Here is a 24,249-nt window from a genome sequence, read left to right on the forward strand (position 1 = left end):
GTTCCCAGCCCCTGGCTTTCGCCTGATCCAGCCTAGCTATTGCAGGCATTTGGGGTGGTGAACCAGCAGATGGAAGGATTTTCTCTGTCTCTCTGCCCTCAAAAGGGTGGATTTTATGGCCTATGAATTATATCTCAATTTTAAAAGACACAGGGGCCAGTTTTGTGGTGTAGCAGGTTAACCTGCTGCCTGTAATGGCAGCACCATATGGGTGCTGGTTCCAGTCCTGACTGCTTCAATTTTTTTTTTTTTTTTTTTTTTGAAAGGCAGAATTGCAGAGACAAAGAGAGAAAGGAAGATCTTCCATCTGCTGGTTCACTCCCCAAATGGTTGCAACAGCCAGAGCTGGGCCAGTCAGAAGCCAGGAGCTAGGAGCTTCTTCTGGGTCACTTATGTGGTCGCAGGGGCCCAAGGAGTTGGCCCATCTTCTGCTGCTTTCCCAGGTACATTAGCAGGGAGCCAGATCTAGGGAAGTGGAGCAGCTGGGACTCAACTGGCACCCATATTTGATGCTGGCGCTGTAGGTGGCAGCTTTACCTGCTATGCCACAGCAATGGACCCTGCTCCACTTTTGTTCCAGCTCTCTGCTAATGTCCCTGGGAAAGTAGCAGAAGATGGTGCAATTGCTTGGATCTCTGCACCTATGTGGGTACCCCAGAAGAAGCCCTTGGCTCCTAATTTCAGTCTGGCCCAGACTTGGCTGTTGTGGCAATTTGGGGAGTGAGCCAGTAGATCGAAAATATCTTCTGTCTCTCTATCTGTTTCTGTCTCTCTCGGTAACTGCCTTTCAAATAAAATTAAAAAAAAAATAAAACAGCTGGAGAAAGAAAATCAGTTACCTTGAAAGATCAGTTCCTAAAAGCAGGGCATAAATATGTCTGCTTATATATACTGCATGTAATGTGTCTGGACAGTCAATGGTAACCACTGTCGCAGCCATGCTGTGATCACGTCATGTGTGATACTGAAGTGAAGAGGCTCTGTTACTGGCAAGAGTCTCTTGTAGAACAAGCGTTTGCTTTTGGTTCCCAAGATACAGCGCATCATTCATTGTAAGTGGCAGGCTTTAATTTTAAGGCCTTTCAAACAGTAATCAAACCCAATTTAGGCCGGTGTGGGCTGCTTATCTGTGGGACAGGAGGACGTTTGTAGAGGCGTGATCAACAGAGTTCTCTTGTTTCCACAGCACTTGCTGTTCTCCAAGGATTCACGGAACCACAGGCTCCTAGAGATGAGCCCATCTAATTTCCTAACATGGGGATCCTTCTTTTGCTAGACGTTACCAACCTGTGCTTCGAAGAGCACTCACCATCTCCAAAGGAAGCCTACCGTTGAATAGTCCTTCTTGTAGCTGTCAGATGGAATGCTTCCTTACAATAATCCAAAATCCTGTCTGTCTATGGATGGGTCCAGTCCCAAACTGTTCGGAGTCTCACCCTGAAAACGTGCTTGCTTGTGAGCCACAAGCTTAGTTTTTGAACAACCCTTTTCTCTTTTTTAATATATGATATATATTTGAGATTTCTAGTTTGTGATCTCATTTCTTGATTGGCTATTTTCTGAGTGTATGCCTTTGCTTGGTATCTAATACCTCTACTGATCAGACACCTGACCAAACTTGGCTTCACTAAATGGTTTCAGCCTTCGCACTGGATTTTTACTTCAACATCCGTCAAAGTCAATGTTTCCAAAAATTGCTATTTGGACATCTACTAACACTTTTGTATTTAAAATATATTTTTATGCTTTCTTTTTCTTGGCAAGTGATACAAAGTCTGCTCTAGTAAGAAATCTGAGTATGTATCTCTAAAAGAACTCTTTAAAAAATAAAGACCAAGGGGCCGTTGCTGTGGCGCAGCGGGTTAACACCCTGGCCTGAAGCACCGGCATCCCATATGAGCGCCAGTTTGAGTCCCAGCTGCTCCACTTCTGATCCAGCTCTCTGCTATAGCCTGGGAAGCAGTAGAAGATGGCCCAAATCCTTGGGCCCCTGCACCTGTGTGGGAGACCTGTAAGAAGTTCCTGGCTCCTGGCTTCAGATCAGCGGAGCTCTGGCTGTTGCAGTCATTTGGGGAGTGAACCAACAGAAGGAAGATCTCTCTCTCTCTGCCTCTCCTCTCTCTCTGTAACTCTTTCAAAGAAATAAATAACTCTTAAAAAAAAAAAAAAAAGACCAAATACCATTTTCACACTTAACTGATAATAATTCATGTTTCCCTGATTATCTCATACTTTTAGTTGTTTTTATTTCAAGCCAGAATCCAAACTAGATCAATGTCATGTCTCTTAAGCTTCTTTTAGTACTTTGTCTTTGCAGTTTATTTGTTGGGAAAAAATAGAGCTGTTTGTTTTATGGTTTGGTAGGCTGGAGTTTGCAGATCATACCCCTTTAGTGTTCAATGTTCTGGCGTCCAAAGGGTCCCTTTAAAGATAGATATTTAAATAAGATGATGACTAAATGGTAGTTCAGGGAGTAGGTAACGTGGTCTGGGCATAATTGTGAAGGTGGTGGGTATGAGTTTGGGAAACCCTGTTGTACACGTTCCCTTGGGTGCCAAAGTGCGACCTTCACATCCTCCGTGAATGCTTTCTCTTCACTCAGAACCTTCAGCTCCCGCGTGGGGCAACGATCAAGGACCGGGAAGGTGAACAGCCGCCCCCTATCAACTTCTGATCACAGAGGTGGGCACCCTCCGGCTGACTCCTTCAGGATGCGGACTTCTCAGACCTCCTCAAGACCCGCTTCAAACTGCCTGCCGTAGTCCACTCTTCTGTTCATTTTCATCCCTTATGAGCGGGGCTTTGAAATAAAATCTGAAATGTAAGCCTGACCATTGTGCTCTTAGTGGTACTAATAAAAAAAGATCAGTGCAATCAATTTCTAAAATGCATTTTTAAATTTTTTATTTTTTTCCTCATTGATGTAGAAGACAGCTTATTATGACATCAAGTCTTTGAAATAAAACAGAGATCAGAAAGCAAAACCAGCCCAAAGCAAACAAAACATGCAACCATGGCAAAATGTGGCCAAGAAATGTAAGCTTAGCAATGTCAGAAGCTTGGGAGAGCAGTAAGACATTTTACTTTTATTAGTTCTGTCCTTGCACTTGATAAGATTATTTAGTAGAAAAACTTCTTGTAAGCTGATAGTTGTATTGTTTAAAGATATAGAGAGAGGAATAAAGAGGAGTCTAGTCTGTAGGAAGAGGAAGTGTTATTGATAAAGGGCTAAGGGATTTTTGTATGTATTTGGGTTGGTTTGTTTTTTCTAGCTGACACCTGTTCTGTGGTTATATGATGGCTAACAACACATGCTCATTACCTTGACTTATAAAGGTGAAGGACAAATAAATAGGATGAGAAAGGAGCTCCTGATCGATGGAGCCTAGATCTGCAAACTGTACCCATGGCCAACTTAGCTTCCAGAGAGTTCCATGGAGTGATTGACAGGCACTAAGCGGGAGCAGCCCTTCCTCATTGTTTGTCTCCTCTGTCTGGACCTGAGCTCTTGCAAGATACATGGTGAGAGGCACAGAACAGATTTGTTGTTACTCTACTTCACCATGGTACTGTTTCTAGAAGACTTAGTGTTCCATCTTGCCTATGTTAGAGAAGTGTACATGCTACAGATATGTGCCTCTTACACATTAAAATGTTTACTTGGGTAGTTTTTTTTTTGGCATGATGGCTGAAGGCTTATAAAATTAACACTTAAATCCTTGACTCAGAAATTTTAAGATAGAATAGTCTAAGTACACTCTGATAATGATCAGAATATGAACAATCAGACAAGAAATTACATGAAAGAAAAATAGACACCACATACTTTTGTAGGGGAGAAAAAGGATATGAATTGTGTGAAATACTAAGGAAAATAAGAAATTAACCCAAAATGGTCAACTTAAAATCTGTCATTTTAATACATTTGGGCCCAATTTATAATTGTCTGGTTTCACAAAAAACACACTTCCTAGTTTGGCTTTTGCCATCTAAGAAAATGTCTTTCTTTACTATTTCATCCTCTGCCAGCATTATAGCCTGCATATGAATGCATCTAGCAACATCTATTATTAAAGTGTGCCAGAGATAAGATTTATTCCACCCGTAGTGAATGAATGTTTTCAGATTCTATTTCTCAAGGCAAAAATCCCCAATAGGAACATGTACTGAGTGCGAGCTGTAAAAATACATACATGATAGACAACAACAACAAAAGACACAGACTATACATTGTTAACAGGCTGTGCAAAATTGGAAACAAAACAGAAATCCACCTGGGGTCAGAGGTATAGGGTAAATTTCTGCGGTGGAGGCTCAGGTTTCCCCTTGGTGGGTCTGCAATGGCCCATCTAAGTTCAAGTGAAGGCGATTTTCCTGCTTTGTTAGCCAAACATGCCCAGGTAGAGCTGCTTCTCTTTCCTGTGGTAGCTGTTGAGTTCTGACTGTGTCAGCTGGAGGTACCGCCGGACGTTGGCATCTTGGAAGGAGAAGGTGAAGGCAAGTAAGAGGCAGTTAGACCATAGTCACGCTGGGGGCAGGTGAGGACAGTCAACCCACTCCCATTTTTCCCCCCTCTCCAAGATCTGGATATATCACAGTCATTCTGTGCAATAGTGCATCTCATTAATATCAGTTTGAATTTTTACTTTTTTCTCTTGTTTTAAAGGCAGAGAGACAGACATAGACAGATGGAGAGAGATCTTCCATCCACTGGTTCACTTCTACAACAGCCAGGGCTGGGCCAGGCCGGAGCCAGGAGCCACACAGGCGGCAGGGACCCAAGCACTTGAGGCATCATCTGCTGTGCCACGGGCCAGCCTCCATTTTTTTTTTTTAAATCTCTATAGAAAGCTAAGCTGGTTGCTAATTTTGTCACAAAAGGGAGTTACTCTTGGGGACATTTGATGAAACAGTTATCACTATAGCAGAGCCTCTAAAGATACTATTCACTTAGATGGTAGTTAATCTATGCACAAAGATACTTTAAAAAGCTCACGGAAATGTGAAATTAAAAAGTTAAGTTCAGGGACTGGCGTTCGACAGAGCAGTTAGGATGCCACTCGGGATACCTACAACCTGAATCAGAGTGCCTGGGTTGGAGTCTCCGCTCCACTTCTGATGTAGGCTCCTTCTACTGTGCTGGGAGGTAGCAGGTGGTGGCTCAAGTACTTGCATTCCTGCCACCCACATGGGAGACCCAGATGGAGTTCTGGACTCCTAGTTTTAGCCTGGCCCTGGCTGTTGCAGACATTTGGTGAGTGAACCAGCAGATGGAAGATCTCTCTCTCTTTCCCTCAGTCACTCTGCCTTTCAAATAAATAAAAATTAAAAAAAATTTTTTTAAAGATGACTTTGGTACAGAAAAATTTTGAAATCCATGCACTGCATGCACATTTGCTTTATATTGTGAACTTTCCATGGAGTCGTTGAAGACTCTGCAGATAACAGGTATGAACAAGTGGCTCACATTTTATATACTTGTTAACACATAATGGTTTCCCCATTCGTGTAAGTTAAGGAGGCTCTGCTGTTGGGGACACTCTGCTTCTTGCACCCAGTGGCTGTTCTATGTGAGAATGCAAAACAGGAGACAATTTTCCGTGTTGGAACAACCAGCACAGGAAAACGAACACAGGAATGAAGTCTGTCATCCGCCTCATAATAGCCTTTTTGCCTTGGAAACAAAGTACTAAGTGTCAAATTCTCTCTCAGTAGGCATGCTCTTATCTAGGTCACACCTGGGGTTAGCTGAGCAAAAGGATGAAATGATGGCAAAAGCGAAGGCCAGAACCCAGCTGGGAGCTGGCAGCATGAGCATTACCAATTTTACCCATGGGGAAGTCCTGTTCCAGCCATGCTCTTGAAGGTTATGAACTGAACCTTGAAAAACAATGCTTTTAATATGCCCCCATGCTGACTGCTTTATCATATGGATTTCACAAACTTTGTGGAAGATGGAATTACAAGATAATGTTCATTTTGGTGCCATACACCTTTGAAATCTGTGCATGTGAGGTCTTCAAAAAGTTAATGGAAAATGATTATGAAAAAAGTGTAGGAGCGGGCGTTTAGCCTGGCAGTTAAGCTGCCTGGGCTCCCCATTAGAGTATCTGGGTTTGATTCCCAGCCTGCTCCTCATTCCAGCTTCCTGCTAATTCAAATCCTAGGAAGCAGCAGGGAGGTTCCTGACACTTGGGTGGGAGACCTCGACCAGCTTCAGCCCTAGTCCACCCACCTACCTCCTTGTGGGCTTTGGGTGCTGAGCTGGTAGAGGAGAGCGCTCACTTGCTGTATCACAAAACAACAAAAATTCCTAGATTTCAAAATTTTTTATACCCAAATCTATCTTTTAACTCCAATTTCCCAAACTTTTTGAAATACATATATTCCTTTACGTATCTCAAGCATATGTATATATACATTATATACATACATTATATATATATATATATATATACACACACACACACACATATATGTTTAAGCATAAATACTTCCTGAGGATATAAACAAAATATTGTCTTCCTGTGCTAAAAGAACACAGGAGCATAATGGCCTGTTCACTGTATACCTTTTTTTTTTTTTAAAGAGTTTTATTTTATTTATTTGAAAGGCAGAGTTACAGTGAGAGGAGACAGAGATCTTCCATCCACTGGCTCACTCCCCAAATGGCTGCAATGGCTGGGGCTGGGTCAGGCTGAAGACAGGAGCCAGGAGGTTCCTCCAGTTCTCCTACTTTGGTGCAGGGACCCAAGGACTTGGGCCATCCTCTATTGCTTTCCCAGGTGCATTGGCAGGAAGCTGGATTGGAAGTGGAGCAGTCAGGACTGAAACCAACGCCCATATGTGATGCTGGTGTTTTCAGGCAGTGGCTTAACCTGCTACGCCACAGCGCCAGCCCCAGTCTTTTTATACTTTTTGAATTTTGAAGCATGTGACTATATTACCTGTTCCCACCCTACCCCCCAAAACCAACAGACTGAAAGGACAGGCTGGCGCTAAGGCACACTAGGCTAATCCTCCACCTGCGGTGCCGACACACCAGGTTCTTTTTTTTTTTTTTTTTGACAGGCAGAGTGGACAGTAGAGGGAGACAGAGAGAAAGGTCTTCCTTTTTGCCATTGGTTCACCCTCCAATGGCCGCCGCAGTAGGCTGCGGCCGGTGAACCGCACTGTTCCGATGGCAGGAGCCAGGTGCTTCTCCTGGTCTCCCATGGGGTGCAGGGCCCAAGAACTTGGGCCATCCTCCACTGCACTCCCTGGCCACAGCAGAGAGCTGGCCTGGAAGAGGGGCAACCGGGACAGGATCGGTGCCCCGACTGGGACTAGAACCCGGTGTGCCGGCGCTGCAAGGTGGAGGATTAGCCTGTTAAGCCACGGCGCCAGCCAACACACCAGGTTCTAATCCCGGTCGGGGAGCCGGGTTCTGTCCTGGTTGCTCCTCTTCTAGTCCAGCTCTCTGCTGTGGCCCGGGAGTGCAGTGGAGGATGGCCCAAGTGCTTGGGCCCTGCACCTGCATGGGAGACCAGGAAGAAGCACCTGGCTCCTGTCTTTGGATCGGCGCAGCTCCAGCCGTAGCGGCCATTTGGGGGGTGAACCAACGGAAAGAAGACCTTTCTCTCTGTCTCTCTCTCTCACTGTCTAACTCTGCCTGTCAGAAAAAAAAAAAAAAAAAAAAAAAAAAAGAAAGGATAAAAACATTCTTTCCAGCCGGCGCCGTGGCTAAACAGGCTAATCCTCCGCCTTGCGATGCTGGCACACCAGGTTCTAGTCCCGGTTGGGGCGCCGGATTCTATCCCAGTTGCCCCTCTTCCAGGCCAGCTCTCTGCTATGGCCCGGGAAGGCAGTGGAGGATGGCCCAAGTCCTTGGACCCTGTACCCACATGGGGGACCAGGAGAAGCACCTGGCTCCTGGCTTCGGATCAGCGAGACACACCGGCCGCAGCGGCCATTGGAGGGTGAACCAACGGCAAAAAGGAAGACCTTTCTCTCTGTCTCTCTCTCTCTCTCTCACTATCCACTCTGTTAAAAAAAAAAAAAAAAAATTCTTTCCTCAGACTTCACTTCGCCAGGACAGTTCTGTTCGTCCTTCCCACTCGAATGCCCTCCTTGCTCACCTTTGGGCTGCCTGCTGACGGCAGCCAGGAGGTAGTGCCGAGCCTGGTCGTAGTCCTGCAGATGGAAAAAGGCTACTCCAGCCCGATACAAGGCCTTGGCGTTATCAGGCTGCCGTTCCAGGACTTTCTGACTGTACTCTCTCACACGCTCGTAGTTCACTGGTTCCATCTGAAGGAGGCAGGCTAAAGGGGCCAATTAAAATGGGGGAGAAAACAGAGGAAGACTTGATTATACCAAGCCTAGGATGATACTGACATTTACTCATCCAATTAATACTGAAGGCATCTCCCAGGTGCCAGACACCACTGTAGGCTGGAGGTGCAGCAGTGAATAAAAGCTTCACGCCATCACTTTCAACTTTGGGGTCGGCCAATTGTCTTCTAGGACTGTGTGTAGTGTTGTGTTCGGTGCAGCTAGGACACTGGCCAGGGTGTGCTTCATTTCTACGTAACTTATTTAACACTCTTCATTGCATCTCTTCTACCCAAGGCACTGTGTCCTGAATCCCTCCCCCTCCCCCCATGTCACCACTGTCCTCGTACTGCAGTTTTGTCCACAACAGTTGGCATACACCGTGTGAAGAAACAGAAAGCAACTGCGTGTTTGCTATACACACTCTGGTTTCACCCTCCCATCCACACCACAAAATGGGTGTTACCACTTCCATTTAATAAGTGAAGGCATCGAGGCTCACAGCAGTAACGTGTCCAAGATCCTACGGCTCCCAGGCGGACAAAGTCCTCTCCTCACTCCCAGGCCATCCTCATTCTGTGACATTTCATGTCATGGTTTTCTTGGATGATTTAGGAAGACTTCAAGAATAACGCAGGCTGATGAGGAGAGTGAAGGATCTGGGCTTATGTCTGCACCCCCTCTACTGTACCCCCACAAGTGGTCAGACATTTTCCAGCGATACATCACCCTAGCTTCACTGACTGACTTCACAGCTAGTTACTGGGTGTGGACCATGTGCTGGGCACTACACTAACAGCAGAGGACTAGAGGAACAAGGCGGACATCTTGATGACTCAACAAAGCTTGCATCCTAGTCCCCAAGTGGGAGGAGAAATAATAAACGAATGAATTTGTAAGAGTGCTCTGAGGCAAATAAAACTGTGCTGGGTTAGAGAGGGATCCAATTCAGGGTACAGCTTGGTGACAAAAGTCCTCGCAGGAAAGCCGAGCAGTCAAGATGCTGGCTGAGATGCCTGTGACCCACATCAGAATACCTGGGTTTCACCCCCAGCATTCGGCCCTAATTCCAGCTTCCTGCTAATGCGGCTCAAGCGGTTGGGTTCCCACCACCCACTTGGGAGAACTGGAATAAAATTCCCAGTTTCTGCCTTCAGTCTCAGCCCAAGCCTGACCACTGCAAATAAACACCCTCCCTCCCCCCAATACTCCCTTTGAGCCAAGATCTGAATGACAAGGGCCATGCATTCCAGACTGAGACGAGAACTGAAGGTGGAAATGTCCTTTCAGGCTTCAGTGCACAGAAGGTTCAGGTCACCAGGCCCGAAGGCAGAGGGCAGGGTTTGGATTTTCTCCTAGGGGTGGGACATTTTAGGCAGTGACATGATCTGATTTCCTCATCTGTAAAATGGGGGAAATAAATGGTAAATACTTTGTAAAATTTTTGTGAGGATGAGAGAGAATGTAAATAAACTGCCTGACATGCTACAAGTACTTGATACATGAACACCTTTAATTCAGTAAGTCTTCACGGAACACCTACCAAGCACTCCCAAAGGCTCAAATGGCATAGTCTCTACTCTCACGTCCACCTGAGGAGTCAGCATATTTACATGCACCCATTTCTTTTTTTTAAAGATTTATTGTTTTGAAAGGCATAGTTAGAGAGAGAGAGAGAGAGAGAGAGCAAGGTCTTCCATCCGCTGGTTCACTTCCTAATTGGCCACAAGAGCCAGAGCTGCGCCGATCCAAAGCCAGGAACCAGGAGCTTCCTCCAGGTCTCCACATGGGTGCAGGGGCCCAAGGACTTGGACCAGCTTCTACTGCTTTCCCAGGCGATAGCAGAGAGCTGGATCAGAAGTGGAGCAGCTGGGACTTGAGCTGGCACCCATATGGGATGTCGGCACTGCAGGTGGCGGCTCCACCCACGATGCTACATCAATGGCTGACATGCACCCATTTCTAAAGCATCTTGTTTCCTTGAAATTTGGTCAATTCTCTAATACATATCTGATTCTTCAATAATGTACATCTTTATGCAACAGCAATTGAAGCTCTGAGGTTAAGACCTCTGAGTCAATTTTTTTTTTTTTTTTTTTTACAGATTTATTATTTGAAAGGCACAGTGATAAAGAGATAGTCCATCCACTAGTTCACTCCTCAAATGGCTACAACAGCCAGGGCTGGGCCAAGGCAAACTTAGGAGCAAGAGCTCCCTCCTGGAGGCTGGCATGGTGGTGCTGTGAGTTAAGATGCTGCCTGCAATGTGAGTCCCATAAGTGCACTCCACTTCCTGGCTGCTCCACTTCAGATCCAGTTCTCTGCTACTGTGCCTGGGAAAGCTGCACAAGACCTGGGTGGAGTTCCTGGCTCCTGGCTTCAGCCTGGCTCATCCCCAGCTGCTTTGGCTATTTGGGAGTGAATCAGTCGATGAAGATCTCTCTCCCTCTGTAACTCTGTCTTTAAAATAAATAAATAAATATTTAAAAAAAAAAAAAAAAAAGAAGAAAGAAAAGAAACTGGCCTCCTACACGGGAGGCAGCGGCCCAAGCACTTCAGCCACCATCCACAGTCTTCCCAGGCACATTAGCAGGAACCTGGTTGGCAAACAGAGCAGCTGCGGCTGGAACCGGTGCTGTGATACAACATGCTGATGTCTTCAGCGGCAGCTTAACCCACTGTGCAACAATATTGGCCCCTCTGGGATTAGTGTTAGCTCCACCACTTACTGTCTGTTAAATTTATCTCAACAGATACTTATGTAGGTTAACGTGTATACAAGGGCTTAAACTGTCTGGCAGTGGCATTTCACAACTGTTATCTGTAGGAGCCTTGCCTATCCACTGGAGACCCCATGCCTGTGGCAGTCACTACACCCATTTTCTACTTTACAGTACTTATCACCACCTTATATGTATGCTAGTCCTTTGGCTTATTGTCCATCTCCTCCACTTGAAGATTTGTTCCATGAGGACAGAGCTCTTTGTCTGTTTTATTGGACTGCTAATCCTCAGCACCTAATAAATTGTTGACTTAAATGAACCAACACAATAGCTACTATAATTACTATTGTTATTTGAGCCTAAGAGTAGCACTGGACACATACTATAAAAAGGCTAGGTTTTCACCCAACCACAACTATTGTGTATTGCAAATTTTTTTTTAAAAAATCACTTTTAAAAACAACCATTACCAAGCGTAATTGCCATTTGTAATTTCTCTGGCCTTGGGCTGTCTCAATGTTTCAACAGTCAATTAGCTCTATGGTTATTTTGCCTGGCACAGGACAGACCTAAGGAGTCTCTCTCTCTTTTTTTTTTAATGAAGTTAAACCTAGTGTTACTAACTATGGCATCCACGTCTTCCCGCAAGGCTACCTGGACACAGAAGATACCAGTGATCCAACTTACCTGACGTTTAGGAAATAGAAAAAAAATGAGGAAAAGCTATGCAAACCCTGGACTACACATGAGCCACTCCACCAGCTGAAGGAACTCGTGTCCTAAACATCAACTTTTCTCTAAAGAAACAGTGACTGGATCAGTTCTTCTCTGTAGCCTGAGAAGTTCCCTAAGGACATCTGCATCACCTGGCACCTTCTCAGAACTGCAAATAGGCAGGTCCCACTCAAACCCACTGGGAGAGAGGGGCCGCATTAAGTTGTGTTTTAAGAATTCTCCAGGGCCTGTGTGGTGGCCAAGGCTGGTGAAGCCTCAGCCTGCAACACCCGCATCCCATATGGGCACTGGTGTGAGTCCCAGCTGCTTCACTTCTGATCCAGCTCCCTGCTAACGTGCCTGGGAAGGTAGCAGATGATGGCCCAAATGCTTGGGCCCCTGCACACACGGGGGAGACCCGGCTGAGCTTCCAGGCTCCTGGCGGTGGTTTGCAGCCATTTGGGGGAGTGACCCAGGGGATGGAAAATCTTTCTCTTTCAAATAAGTAGACTTTAAAAAGCAGCAGCAGCTGTCGCTGAGGCCTGAAACAGCCAGCTCGGGGCAGAGCCAAGAGCGCCGGCCGGGTGCCCGGCCTGCCGCGCTCTCCCCACCCCTCCGCCCTCTTCTTACCCGCTAGGTTGTTGTAGCAGTCTGTCTGCGTGGTGTGCAGCAGGCTTTCCTGCTCGGGGGTGAGCGCCGGGCCCTGAGGCCCCAGACTGGGTATTGGGGAGGGCAGGCTGGGGTCCAGGCCCCGCAGCTGAAGCAGAGCTCGGTGGTACCGACTCACGGCGTCTCGGTACCGCCCCTCCCGGTACCGCTGGTTCCCCTCTTCTTTATACAGCTGGGCCTCCTGCAGGCGCTTCTCCATCGCTCTGCCGCCCGCGGCGCTTGCGGGGCTAGCGACAGGGCAACGGAGCGCTGGGGCTGGGGGCTACCTGACTGGCCCGGGTGGGACCCTGCCCCTCCCGGAGGCCTTCCCCGGGGAGGGGGGCTTGGCGTGTTTCTGCCACGGCCTCCACCTCCGCTCCCTGCAGCAGTTTTCGGTCTCCAACCGTTCCAGCAGGTGGTCGGGAGGAGGACGTGGGGACGGCCACAGCCGAAGCCTAAGCGGTTACTACGGGGTGAGGAGACCCCGGGGTCGCGGGGAAGGCCCTGCTAAGGGACCGTGGCAGGCGTGCGAGCGCCCAGCCTCCGCCGCCGCCCCTCTGTCGGCCGCACGCCCTCCCCGCCGACCTGGAAGTACAAGGGAGAAGGCGGGGACAACTGCTACAAGAAATCCGCGGGGCTGGCCCGCACGCCCGCTTTATTTGTCCTCATGTAATAAGCCTTGGTGGGTAACTGCTGCGAGCCGCGAGGTCTGAGAGGCCCAGCACTCAGACCGCACGGAGAGGTCCGCAGCAGCGCCCCCCACGCACGCCCCCCGAGCGAGGCCGCCGGCACCCGGGCCTTCGCAGACGCCCGAGGCCGGAAGTCCCTCCCCCAGCTTCCGCTTTACAGCCGGGAGCTTGGAAAGGAAAGGGTCGGAGCTCCCGGCCGTTTGGTATCTAAAGGGTCGCGCGCAATCCGCCAAAGCGTCCAATCAGAAGCGGCTCCGGAAAAGTAATCCCGCAGAAATGACTCCGCCTCCCCAGCAGGCCGACGCGGAAAAAAAAAAAATCCCCCCAACAGCGTTCGCCAATTGGAAAATTCCGCACGGTCACAGGTGACCAATCATAACGACAGAAGCCGATTCAAGCAGGCCAATGAGAGGGGGCGGAGGCGAGGCTAGGCCTCCTGTTGCTGGGTAGAAATCGAGGCGTTGAGCGACTAGGAGGGCCGAGGGCTACGGTTATTTCTCGGTCCCGGAGGGTCCTCACGCGTACTCGCTAGAGAAACAGTTGCGAGTAGGCTTCCCTGTTGCAACAGTTTCTCTTCTGGCTTAGCTGCTGCAGGCCCCGCAGGGGAACGGGGTGGCGAGCAAGCCCTAAAGGGCCGCAGCAATAGTGAGAGGCGAGTCTGGGCGGCGAGAGGGCGGGCGGCTGGCTGCGCAGGAACCCCGGCTGGAAGTACGGAAAGGCAGGCGCGCACACGCTTCCGTGCTACGAGGGCACTTGAGCCGCAGCCAGCCCCGCCCGGCTCCGGCTCCGCTGCGGCTGCGCGGTAAAACCCCCGGCGGCGATTGGCCCAGCGGTAAGAGGGGGCGGGCGGAAGGGGCGGGACTCCGTCGTCCTCGGCGCGCGCGCCCGCCGGCGGTAGGGGACTAGGGGCTGGGAGGCAGGCCGCTCCCCGTTGCGTTGTTTTGGGCTCGTGGGAGGCGAGGCGGGGGAGGGGAGGAGGAAGGCGACACCAGCTACGCAGCGGGGACCGCGCGCGGCCTGCGCTGTCTGCGTGCGTGCGTGCGCTCGCGCGGGCTCAGGGCTGGCGCGTGAGGCGGAGGCGGGCGGCGGCGGCGGCGGCGCCTGCGCGGTCGGGCTCGGTCGACGGTTCGCAGGGGAGGAGGCGGCGGGAGGCGGAGGAGGCGGCGGCGGCGATGGAGGTGAAGCGGCTGAAAGTGACCGAGCTGCGGTCGGAGCTGCAGCGGCGGGGCCTGGACTCGCGCGGCCTCAAGGTGGATCTGGCGCAGCGGCTGCAGGAGGCGCTGGACGCCGAGATGCTGGAGGACGAGGCCGGCGGCGGCGGGGCCGGGCCCGGCGGGGCCTGCAAGGCGGAGCCTCGGCCTGTGGCCGCGTCGGGCGGCGGCCCGGGCGGGGACGAGGAGGAGGACGAAGAGGAGGAGGAGGAGGACGAGGAGGCGCTGCTTGAGGACGAGGACGAAGAGCCACCCCCTGCCCAGGCCTCGGGCCAGGCCGCGCAGCCGCCGCCAGAGCCTCCGGAGGCGGCAGCCATGGAGGCCGAGGCCGGGGCCGAGCCCGAGCCCGAGCCCGCGGCCCAGCCCGAGGCCGAGGCCCAGCCCGAAGCCGAGGCCGAGCCCGATGCTCCCGAAAAGCCAGCGGAGGCCACGGCCGGGTCAGGTGGGGTAAACGGTGGCGAAGAGCAGGGCGCCGGCAAAGGGGAGGAAGAGGAGCCCGAGGAGCGGAGCGGGGACGAGACGCCGGGATCCGAGGCGCCGGGTGACAAGGCCGCAGAAGAACAGGGTGAGGAGCTGGCGACGGAGCCGGGCTCCAGGCTGCCGGGGGCGCCCCGGTCCGGCGCCCGTCCTGCGCCGCGGGGTTCGGTCCCTTGTGTCCACTCGCCCGGTAGCGCGAGATGCCGTTCGGTATTTGGTGGGACTCCCCGGGGCAGGTGCTCCCATCCTCTGCCTGCCTCTCTGGGAGGCGCGGCCGCCTCTGGTGGCCTTGTTCTTGGCGGGAGGGAGGTTGTCCGCCTAGCTTGGTTCCTTGGAGGTGGTGGATGGGAGTGAGCGGTTTCGCATGCTGACTGCTCGCGTGCTACCTGTGGAGCGCCCTCCCGCCTGCTACTCATCGCCTCCCCTTTGTTTTGTGTTTCGTTTGAAGCTGAGAGGGAGCTGAGGAGTTGGGAATTACACAGCCACACCGAAAGTTAGAGCTTTAGGTCGCTGGGCTACCTGACGGCTTTTTCAGCATAAAAACACGAAGCAGTAAACTGAATCCGTCAGAGTCCGCTCTGTCAAAACCCATTACTAAAGCTTGTAGGTTTCCGGAGAACTGGAAATCTAGCCTTGGTCCTGCTCCAGAAGTAAGGGGGCAGCCTCTGGTGTGAGTGTGTTGGGTTTAATAGTTAACTAGTGAAGAAAGTTTTAATGTGGCGCATTTAAAATAAGTTAATTTGGTTTGGGCTTGTACTTCTCCTGTATTCTTAGGATTACATTTTAATCTTTCCACTAAGTCTGTGGATGGGCATATTTGTAGATTTGCTGTATACTTGTACGAGCCTACATGTTGGGCTCCTGACTCCCTGAATTGAAATGATTGGGATCCTGGCGGATGCATTGGGTAACCTTGTGGAAGAAAATGTGTGGAACTGCCCCAGGGAGCTGGTGACCTTTCTCTTTTCTCTGGAAGTGATTGGATGGTTGGAGCTGATCATAACAATACCTGTCAGAGTAGGGAGGAAATCTCCAGCTACTTCCCAGTCTTACTATAAATTGGATTGCTTTCATTCTTTTTATAGTACATGTTTTGGGACACTATTGGGTAAAGTGACATAATTGGAAGTGGTTTACAATAGTCATAGGCAACTTGCGTATTTTTTTGTCCTATGTCTTGGAACAAAAATCCCATTACATAACCTTTGCTTTAATGTATAATTCAAATAAAAGATATAAAAAACGTTGGGGATAAAGGACTGCTTTAAAGAAGTTATTATTTACAACCTTCTTAGTGTTGCAAAAATATAAAAGCCTAAAGAAAAACTCCAAGATTTTTTCTTGTGAACAGTTACTAAATATATGACAACACCTTTCTGCCCCAAATTACGTGCAGTAAAGATGCAGTGTTATTTATGGGTCTCTTGTGACTTAACTGGTTTGTTGCGGTTTTGTAAAACAGTTGTGTATCATGCACTTGAGTCCCTTGGCTGTATAAGTAAAGCATGGATGGCTGTACTTTTTTACATTTCTTTGGCACATAATGTGTGTATATATTTATGGGGTATAGTAAGATAACTTGATACACAATGTTGATGCATATATACAGGCTGTGCATTTTAGTGCAGGATAAACTTAGGAAAAATTTGTGGCTTCTTCACCTTGAAGCTGTAATGGCCTGCTTTAAATCTTTGGACAATTTCAATCTGACAAAGATTGAAATTAAGTTAACCTATGAAGTTTTTTTTTTTTTTTTTAATGTCACAACATTCTTGCAAGCTTGACCTGATTTAATCAGGTAAATTTAGAATGTAAAAATTGTCCAATTTTTATCTACTGCTGACTAATTAGCCCGTGCTATCCTCTTACCCCCTCCCACCCCACCCCAATAAAATCCTAGCCAGTGACAGGAAGGTGATCTTGGGAAGTAAAATGTGCTGTGGATGCAGTGGGGCTAATGTGGCTATTTTGATTAGAAAGAAACTCAGGTTTCCCTTTAGTTTCTGTTGGTTCTGAGCTTGTTCTACACTCCAGTATAAAAACTGCTGATTTTCTTTCCCTCCTTTTTGTAGGAGATGAACAAGATAGTGAAAAGTCAAAACCAGCAGGCTCAGATGGTGAGCGGCGGGGGGTAAAGAGACAGCGGGATGAGAAGGATGAACATGGCCGAGCTTACTATGAATTCCGAGAGGAGGCTTACCACAGCCGGTGAGGGAAACAGTCCCTTTTCTTAAAGGGAGTGTCTGCTCTGATTTTGGTATATCTGGTATTGATTGGAGAGTCTGGAAGGAGGGGTGCATAAGCTTTAGATGAAATCTACCACAAAAGCTCCTGTTGCCCTTTCTCATTTGTTGAAAGAAGCTGTCTGCTGGGATTTGATATTCACTGATAGTTTAAAATGGACATAATGTCATGAAGACACTTATCAAAGAAGAGGGCTTTCGTTACATTGTGTTTGCTCTTCTTTCCTATGTGTGTAGCTCAAAGTCTCCACCACCCCCTGAAGAAGAGGCAAAAGATGAGGAGGAGGATCAAACTGTTGTGAACCTGGACACGTGTATGTATAAGGCAGACTGGTTTTTTAATCACAAGTGGTGTTGTGGTGAAGTGGTGTTAGAGTTTAAAACTTCAGGACCTGCAAATTCTAGGAGACTTTGTATTCATTGTTGACAGCTGGGTATACTTGTGCTACCTCTGTCGTTTCCAAGTTTTGGGTATTATTGTAACCTTATTGCATCTTTCTTAACAGATACCTCGGATCTCCATTTCCAAGTAAGCAAAGACCGCTATGGAGGGCAGCCACTTTTCTCAGAAAAGTTCCCCACCCTTTGGTCTGGGGCAAGGAGTACCTATGGAGTAACAAAGGGAAAAGTCTGCTTTGAGGCCAAGGTAGTAGCTCATTAAGACCATTCATTTACTTTTTTCTTGTTTTTATGTGTTATTTATTTGAAAGGCAGAGTTACAGAGAGGCGGGGAGAGGGGGAGAGATCTTCCAGACACTGTCACTCCCCAAATGGCCACAGTGACTAGGGCTTGGTTGGGCCAAGCCAAAGCTGGGAGCTTCTTCCAGGTCTCCCATATCTCTGAGATACTTGAGCCATCTTCTGCTGCTTTTCTAGGTATATTAACAGGGAGCTGGATTGAAGTAGAGTAGCCGGGACTCAAGCTGGACCCATATGGGATGCCGGCACTATATGCAGCGACTTGACCTGCTACACCACAAGATCAATTGCCGACCCCAGATCGTTATTTTTATTTTAAATTATGTGCTGGATTCCTGGTCATCAGTATTTTATTAGTACAGAAAAAGATATCACAATTCAACAATAACCTTTGCTCCAGGAACCAAGATTGACCCTCACTGGTTTAAGTTCAGTGATGGCTGTTATCCCAGTGTTGAGTTTTGATTGTTGCTTAAAAGTTATTATTTTTCTAAGTTAGTTTTTGCTCCTGAGTTGGACAGAGTATTTAAGAGTTCCTTTTCTGACTTGGCCAGGTGACCCAGAATCTCCCAATGAAAGAAGGCTGCACAGAGGTTTCTCTCCTTCGAGTTGGGTGGTCTGTTGATTTTTCCCGTCCACAGCTTGGTAAAAATTATTTTTAATTGCTTTATTTGTGTATGCTACCATGTCTTACTTTATGAGAAGTTTGCATTTAATTAATCAATTTGTTAACTATTCTAGGTGAAGATGAATTTTCTTACGGTTTTGATGGACGAGGACTCAAGGCAGAGAATGGACAGTTTGAGGAATTTGGCCAGACTTTTGGGGAAAATGATGTCATTGGCTGCTTTGCTGTAAGTGCTCCTGAGAGTTGTGGATCCATAGCACGAAGTAGATGGAAGGCAGTGGGAATTCAGTTTTGTTTCAAATCAACGCTATCCACTGTGCATTTTATGTTGTATTGTACAGCAGTCTGAGTAAAATCAAATGATAAAATTGTAAAGTTTACTCAACCTTCAACTCCATTATCCCATAAGTGCTCTTGTCTTTTGTCATTGTAGAACTTTGAGACTGAGGAAATAGAACTTTCCTTCTCCAAGAATGGAGAAGACCTTGGTGTGGCATTCCGGATCAGCAAGGAGTCCCTGGCAGACCGGGCCCTTCTACCCCATGTCCTCTGCAAAAATTGTGTTGTAGAATTAAATTTTGGTCAGAAGGAGGAGCCTTTCTTCCCACCACCAGCAGAGTTTGTGTTCATCCACGCTGTGCCTGTTGAGGAGCGTGTACGCACTGCAGTCCCTCCCAAGACCATAGAGGAGTGTGAGGTATGCCAAACAGCATGTGGGTTTCATGTTTTGGAGTAGTGGATGGGCGTGCTAGTGTGCTCTACTAGGTCACTTCTCAAAAGAGTTACTGATCGGGGCCAGGGAGAATGTTCTTCAATTGGGCTTTATAAGCATGACTCTTACCTACTTTTCATTTCACTCTCTGTCCTGCAGGTGATTCTGATGGTGGGACTTCCTGGCTCTGGAAAGACCCAATGGGCACTGAAATACGCAAAAGAAAATCCTGAGAAAAGATACAATGTCCTGGGAGCTGAGACTGTGCTCAATCAGATGAGGGTGAGTTGCAATGGGGAGAGTCCATAGTAGTATTTGGTAGTACAAGAAATACCTAGAAGCTATTCTCAGTAAAGAGTTAGTCTTTTAAGTGTCTGAAAACGAGGTTCCCTGAATAGAGAAGTCAATTTTTCTCTGTTGAGGAGGGTTTTTTTTTTCTCTGCTGTGCAGATGAAGTCAAATATTCAGGTTGATACTAGAAATGGCTGTTGCAGGAAATGAACATTTATAGCTCTGAGGACTAGGGGTGAATTGATGTGATAGATTTGGCATTTAAAAAGGTGGCAGTGACTCTTGGGCTTTAACTTCGTGCATAACTCCTTGTGTTATTCTGTTTTCAAACTCATCAGATGAAGGGGCCCGAGGAGCCAGAAATGGACCCCAAAAGCCGAGATCTTTTAGTTCAGCAAGCTTCCCAGTGCCTTAGTAAGCTGGTCCAGATTGCTTCCCGGACAAAGAGGAACTTCATTCTTGATCAGGTACTGTTCAAACATTCAAATGGAACCTGATTTTATAGAAGGCTAAGAGATAAATTTTTTAACATCCATTTAATAAAAAAAAAAAATTGCTTAGAGTCAGAGGTTGAGTGCATATGTGGAGAAGAACTGAAAAGGAACAGAATTTGGTCACCTCATTATTACTATCAGGTTGTATGTTATGGTTGTAACGTCTTTCAAGCATTACAGAGGTCCCCCTCATCAGTGTTTTTACCTGAGAGTAGGAGGACCTAGATAATAGAACATGTAGCAGTGGCAATGGAAGGAGAGTTGGAACGTCTTTGGATTCTTGGCTCTACTACTTAATAGGTTTGTGATCTTCGGCCAAGTCGTTGAGCCTCTCTGAACCTCTGTTTTCCTGGTGTGCAAGATAGGATAATACTTATGTAGAGTTTGAAATATTAAAGGCGATCATGTTTATCAGCCACTAATCTGGTGCCCTGATTCTAAAAGTATTATTTTGGTTTAATTTGGTAATTTCTAATTGTAAACATTTGTCTTTCCTCCTGTTTCTAGTGTAATGTGTACAACTCTGGCCAACGGCGGAAACTATTGCTGTTCAAGACCTTCTCACGGAAAGTGGTGGTGGTTGTCCCTAATGAGGAAGATTGGAAGAAGAGGCTGGAGTTGAGAAAGGAGGTGGAAGGAGATGATGTGCCTGAGTCTATAATGCTGGAGATGAAAGGTGGGCTGAAATGCTACAAGTTAGGAATCTTGTTCCTGGGCAGTGCGCACTGACCAGGGTGGCTCTTTGCATCTGGAGCAGATCTCCCCACATAAAGTGTAAATTTGAAGAGCATTTTAATGGGTGTGTGCACTTAGAGATAAATGAGTGAGCAGAGCGAGCCAAGAAGCAATAACTCCTTGACTTGTTACGGATAAGATACAGAAAGGGAAATCGACAGACCACAGGATAGTTAAAACTTAAAGGAGGGGCTCTCTTGAGTGAATAATTCATTAAGCAAGTATTTATGGTGAGTCTTATTTATCTAGCACTGTTGTAGACATATAGGAAGGTTGCAGTGTGTGAGATGAAGCTCAGCCTTTGTGGAATTGAGCGAAGAGTCCACGTAAGAAGAGATAACTGTAACTCGTATTAAAATGCTGTGCTTGGAGTGAATGATCTTGGTGTATCTTGATTTCTGATATTTGAAATCTTTAATGCAGTGCAAAAGCATTAGACAACAAAGCACACACAAGACAGAATTAACTATTTTGATTGCTCTTTTCTCCCTACTATTCCCTTAAGAGGGTGATTTTTCCCTTTGCTGCCTTTAACTAGCGGCATCCCTCTTCCCCTGGCATCTGGCAGCTCCTTGAATTCTGACAGTCCCCATGCAGGGGAACTGGTTTACACCTCAGTGAACAGGGTCCTCTAGTGTATTCAGGATGAACTATGCCAGTCCATAAGTATTTTATTCAGTTTTATGAAATGGAGGGCTAACTGGATTCCTTTACAATTCATGAGAGGGGCCAGCATTGTTGTGCAATGCCTTAAGCTTCTGCCTGTGACACTGGTATTCCATGTGAGCGCTGCTTTGAGTCCCAGCTGCTCCATTTTTCATCCAGCTCCCTGCTAATGTGCCTGGAAAACAGCAGAAGATGACCCAAGTACCTGGGCTCCTGGCTTTGGCCTAGTCGAGCCTCGGCCATTGTGGCCATTTGGGGAGTGAACCAGCTGGTGGAGCTATCTCTCCCTTTTCCTCTTTTTGTATAATTCTGCCTTTCAAATAAATAAATCTGTAAAGTTAAAAAAAATGAGAGCCTCACTGAACTGAATTCTTCTGGGGCTCAGCCTCTGACTGAGTGTCACAGGCTGGCAAATGCTGGCTGGTTTATTACAGGTGGTCAGTTAGAGCCCCTGCATTATTTTCTGTTCTTGTATCCATGGGTGGATGCCTTTAGGCTTGGATAGGTCTTATCTAACCAACACCAGAACTTTCTCAGTTACTTTTAGCCTCTGCTCCTTCTGTCCTGATAAGAAGCAACAACCCTGTACACTCCTAATTTATTCTGATCACTTGAGATCCACAGTTTTCTGATAGTCCTTTGCCTAGGGCTATAACAACCTAAGGGAAACAGTGTAGAGGAAATGAATGGGATGAATTCAGTGTGAGCGGGTGTGAGCTGGTGCCATTAGTAGGAGAGGCTTGAAAAAAATCTGCTTCCTCTAGTAGAGTCTTCATAATGAGTCTTACCATCTATGCACTTTTCAGGCCCACAAGCTTCTCTCTTACTCTTCTAGCCAACTTCTCTCTGCCTGAAAAATGCGACTATATGGATGAGGTGACATACGGGGAGCTGGAGAAGGAAGAAGCTCAGCCCATTGTCACTAAGTACAAGGAGGAGGCGAGGAAGCTGCTGCCCCCCTCTGAGAAGCGGACGAACCGCAGAAACAACCGAAACAAGCGTAACCGGCAGAACCGAAGCCGAGGCCAAGGCTATGGTGAGTCCTGGGGACTTGCCAGCCCCCAGCCTCAGTCCGTTCTTTGTGCTGAGTACAGCAAGACCCTCCAGGGAAGGCCAAGGAAACTGAGTCACGACACTCAAGATAAGGAAGTGCCTTTGTGGAGCTTGTTCTCCCTGTGTCCTTCACCCTGGCTTCTTGTGCTTTTTCTGTAACCCTGCAACCAAAAAGGTAGTTACTTTTCAACTCAAGTATTTGTTTCCTTGAAAAGCGCTGCTGTGCGTTCTCATGCATCTAGTTTTCATTTCCAACATACAGATTCCCTGCTTCACTATTCTAGGCTGTCTGAAAGATTTTGTACAGTGCAGTTGAATTCTAATCTTCAGTTTTCTTGCTGCATTGTTTAGATCAGTCTTATGGTATAAGAGCAAGAAGTGAATGCATTGCTTAGTAATTGGTGGGGGAGGAGGGCGGTTTACAAATCAAGTTAGGCTATTAGTAAAATTAATTTTCCCTTAAATGTCTAGTTTGTCATTTAAACCCTCAAGAGTGCATTCACTGCCTTTAAAAATGTGTGTGTGTATGTGTGTGTGTGTAACTGAGTCACAGAACTTTTGCACCAGGCATTGGAATGCCAGTAGTTCCTGCCCTCCAGGAGCTTATTTGTGCAGACTTTGTTTTTTTTTGTGTGTAATAGCACAGGTCTGGGCTATATGATATCTGAGATCCCTTCCAGGGCCGAAAGAATGTGATTCTATGAATGGCAGTTTTTATTCATGTTTCTAACTCTGCCATGTATCCTCTTGCCATCCTAAATGTTTTGCAGGAATTGGGGAGCTTCAAAAGCAAGGTGGCTTGGTTTTCTCGTGTTTCTATTCCTCTGCCCTCCCCCCTCAGACTTTTTAAAAGGTCCTGGCTAGTGCTTTAATTAAGATTGTGTGAGCCTGGCCAAAGCAGGCCTCCTGTTCCCCCAGAATTGCCTTTGGCTCCAGCCTTTCAATTTCCACTCAAGGGGAGCCAGGACCCCATGCCAGCTGTCTGAGCGCGCTCTCCATTTCTCTTCCAGTGGGCGGGCAGCGCCGAGGCTACGACAACCGGGCCTACGGGCAGCAGTACTGGGGGCAGTCTGGAAACAGAGGGGTGAGTGCAGCTCTCCTTCTGCTCCTCCCTCTGGGCCGTGATAGCCATTCCTATTGGCTTGGGGGAGCAGAGGGGTTTGGGCTGTTTTCTCAGGGCTTAGGGTTTTGCCCATTTAATTTGGTCTGGAAGAATTGATTCTGGGAAAATTGACCTTGTTTATATAATATCAAGTTAAGATATGTCTCATTTAAGAGGGGCTAACAGTGGGTCGTTCTGCAGACTCCTAAATCTTCACTCTATTTTTTTCATTTCTCAGGGTTACCGTAATTTCTATGATCGATACAGGGGAGACTATGATCGATTCTACGGGCGAGATTATGAGTACAACAGATACAGAGACTATTACAGACAATACAATCGAGATGTGAGTATCTGCTTGGGCTAGGTGGAGGGTGAAGGGAGGCAGGAGCAAAGGGTGAGTGTCCTGCTGCTTCTTCCTCAGCCGGCGCCGGCTTCAAGTGATGAGGTTTTCCCTCTCTTCTAGTGGCAGAATTACTACTACCACCACCCCCAGGACAGAGACCGATACTACAGGAACTACTACGGTTACCAAGGGTATCGGTGAAGCCCCTGCCGTTGACGCCTGTCAGCCACAACGCTGAATCTCTGGGGGTGCCAGGCACCCCCCAAAACACAACCAAGGAAAACAGGGGCTGTCGGGGTGGGGCTGAGCTGCCAGGGCGGGGTGGTGGGGGGGAGGGTGCGCAAGCAGGGGTGGGGGAGGGGGGGTGGAAACAAACCACAAAACTGTACATTTTTTTTAAAGTTTGTTGAAAAGAATATTGTCTTATTCTATAAAACATTTCAAACCTAGGTAGATATTTGTAATCAAAAAACATTTGCGCAGAAAGCAGCACTTAGGGCTGCCTGTT

At 47.7% G+C, this 24,249-nt stretch overlaps 2 protein-coding genes across 4 annotated transcripts; one reads left to right on the top strand and one right to left on the bottom strand.

The window, feature by feature from the left end:
- Window positions 1-2,893: 2,893 nt before the first annotated feature.
- On the bottom strand, window positions 2,894-13,844 carry TTC9C (tetratricopeptide repeat domain 9C). 2 transcript variants are annotated; one of them, XM_062195981.1, is made up of 3 exons: window positions 12,378-13,831; window positions 8,118-8,300; window positions 2,894-4,477 (listed from the first exon to the last, which is right to left on the bottom strand). In XM_062195981.1, the coding sequence occupies exons 1-3, from the start codon at window positions 12,613-12,615 to the stop codon at window positions 4,383-4,385; spliced, it is 516 nt and encodes a 171-aa protein (XP_062051965.1). In that variant the 5' UTR covers window positions 12,616-13,831; the 3' UTR covers window positions 2,894-4,382. The 2 variants fall into 2 exon arrangements, with proteins under 2 accessions (XP_062051965.1, XP_062051964.1); XM_062195980.1 differs by lacking the exon at window positions 2,894-4,477 and adding an exon at window positions 4,486-5,307 and having other exon boundaries at window positions 12,378-13,844.
- Window positions 13,845-14,218: 374 nt separating this feature from the next.
- HNRNPUL2 (heterogeneous nuclear ribonucleoprotein U like 2) lies at window positions 14,219-24,060 on the top strand. 2 transcript variants are annotated; one of them, XM_062195982.1, is made up of 14 exons: window positions 14,219-14,860; window positions 16,845-16,980; window positions 17,253-17,329; window positions 17,522-17,661; window positions 18,269-18,359; window positions 18,456-18,568; window positions 18,776-19,039; window positions 19,214-19,336; window positions 19,684-19,812; window positions 20,347-20,515; window positions 22,076-22,276; window positions 23,304-23,377; window positions 23,634-23,741; window positions 23,862-24,060. In XM_062195982.1, the coding sequence occupies exons 1-14, from the start codon at window positions 14,257-14,259 to the stop codon at window positions 23,940-23,942; spliced, it is 2,310 nt and encodes a 769-aa protein (XP_062051966.1). In that variant the 5' UTR covers window positions 14,219-14,256; the 3' UTR covers window positions 23,943-24,060. The 2 variants fall into 2 exon arrangements, with proteins under 2 accessions (XP_062051966.1, XP_062051967.1); XM_062195983.1 differs by lacking the exons at window positions 23,304-23,377; window positions 23,862-24,060 and having other exon boundaries at window positions 23,634-23,727.
- Window positions 24,061-24,249: the final 189 nt, after the last annotated feature.

This window comes from Lepus europaeus, chromosome 7 (genome assembly GCF_033115175.1).
Source record: "Lepus europaeus isolate LE1 chromosome 7, mLepTim1.pri, whole genome shotgun sequence".
Lineage (NCBI taxonomy): Eukaryota > Metazoa > Chordata > Mammalia > Lagomorpha > Leporidae > Lepus > Lepus europaeus.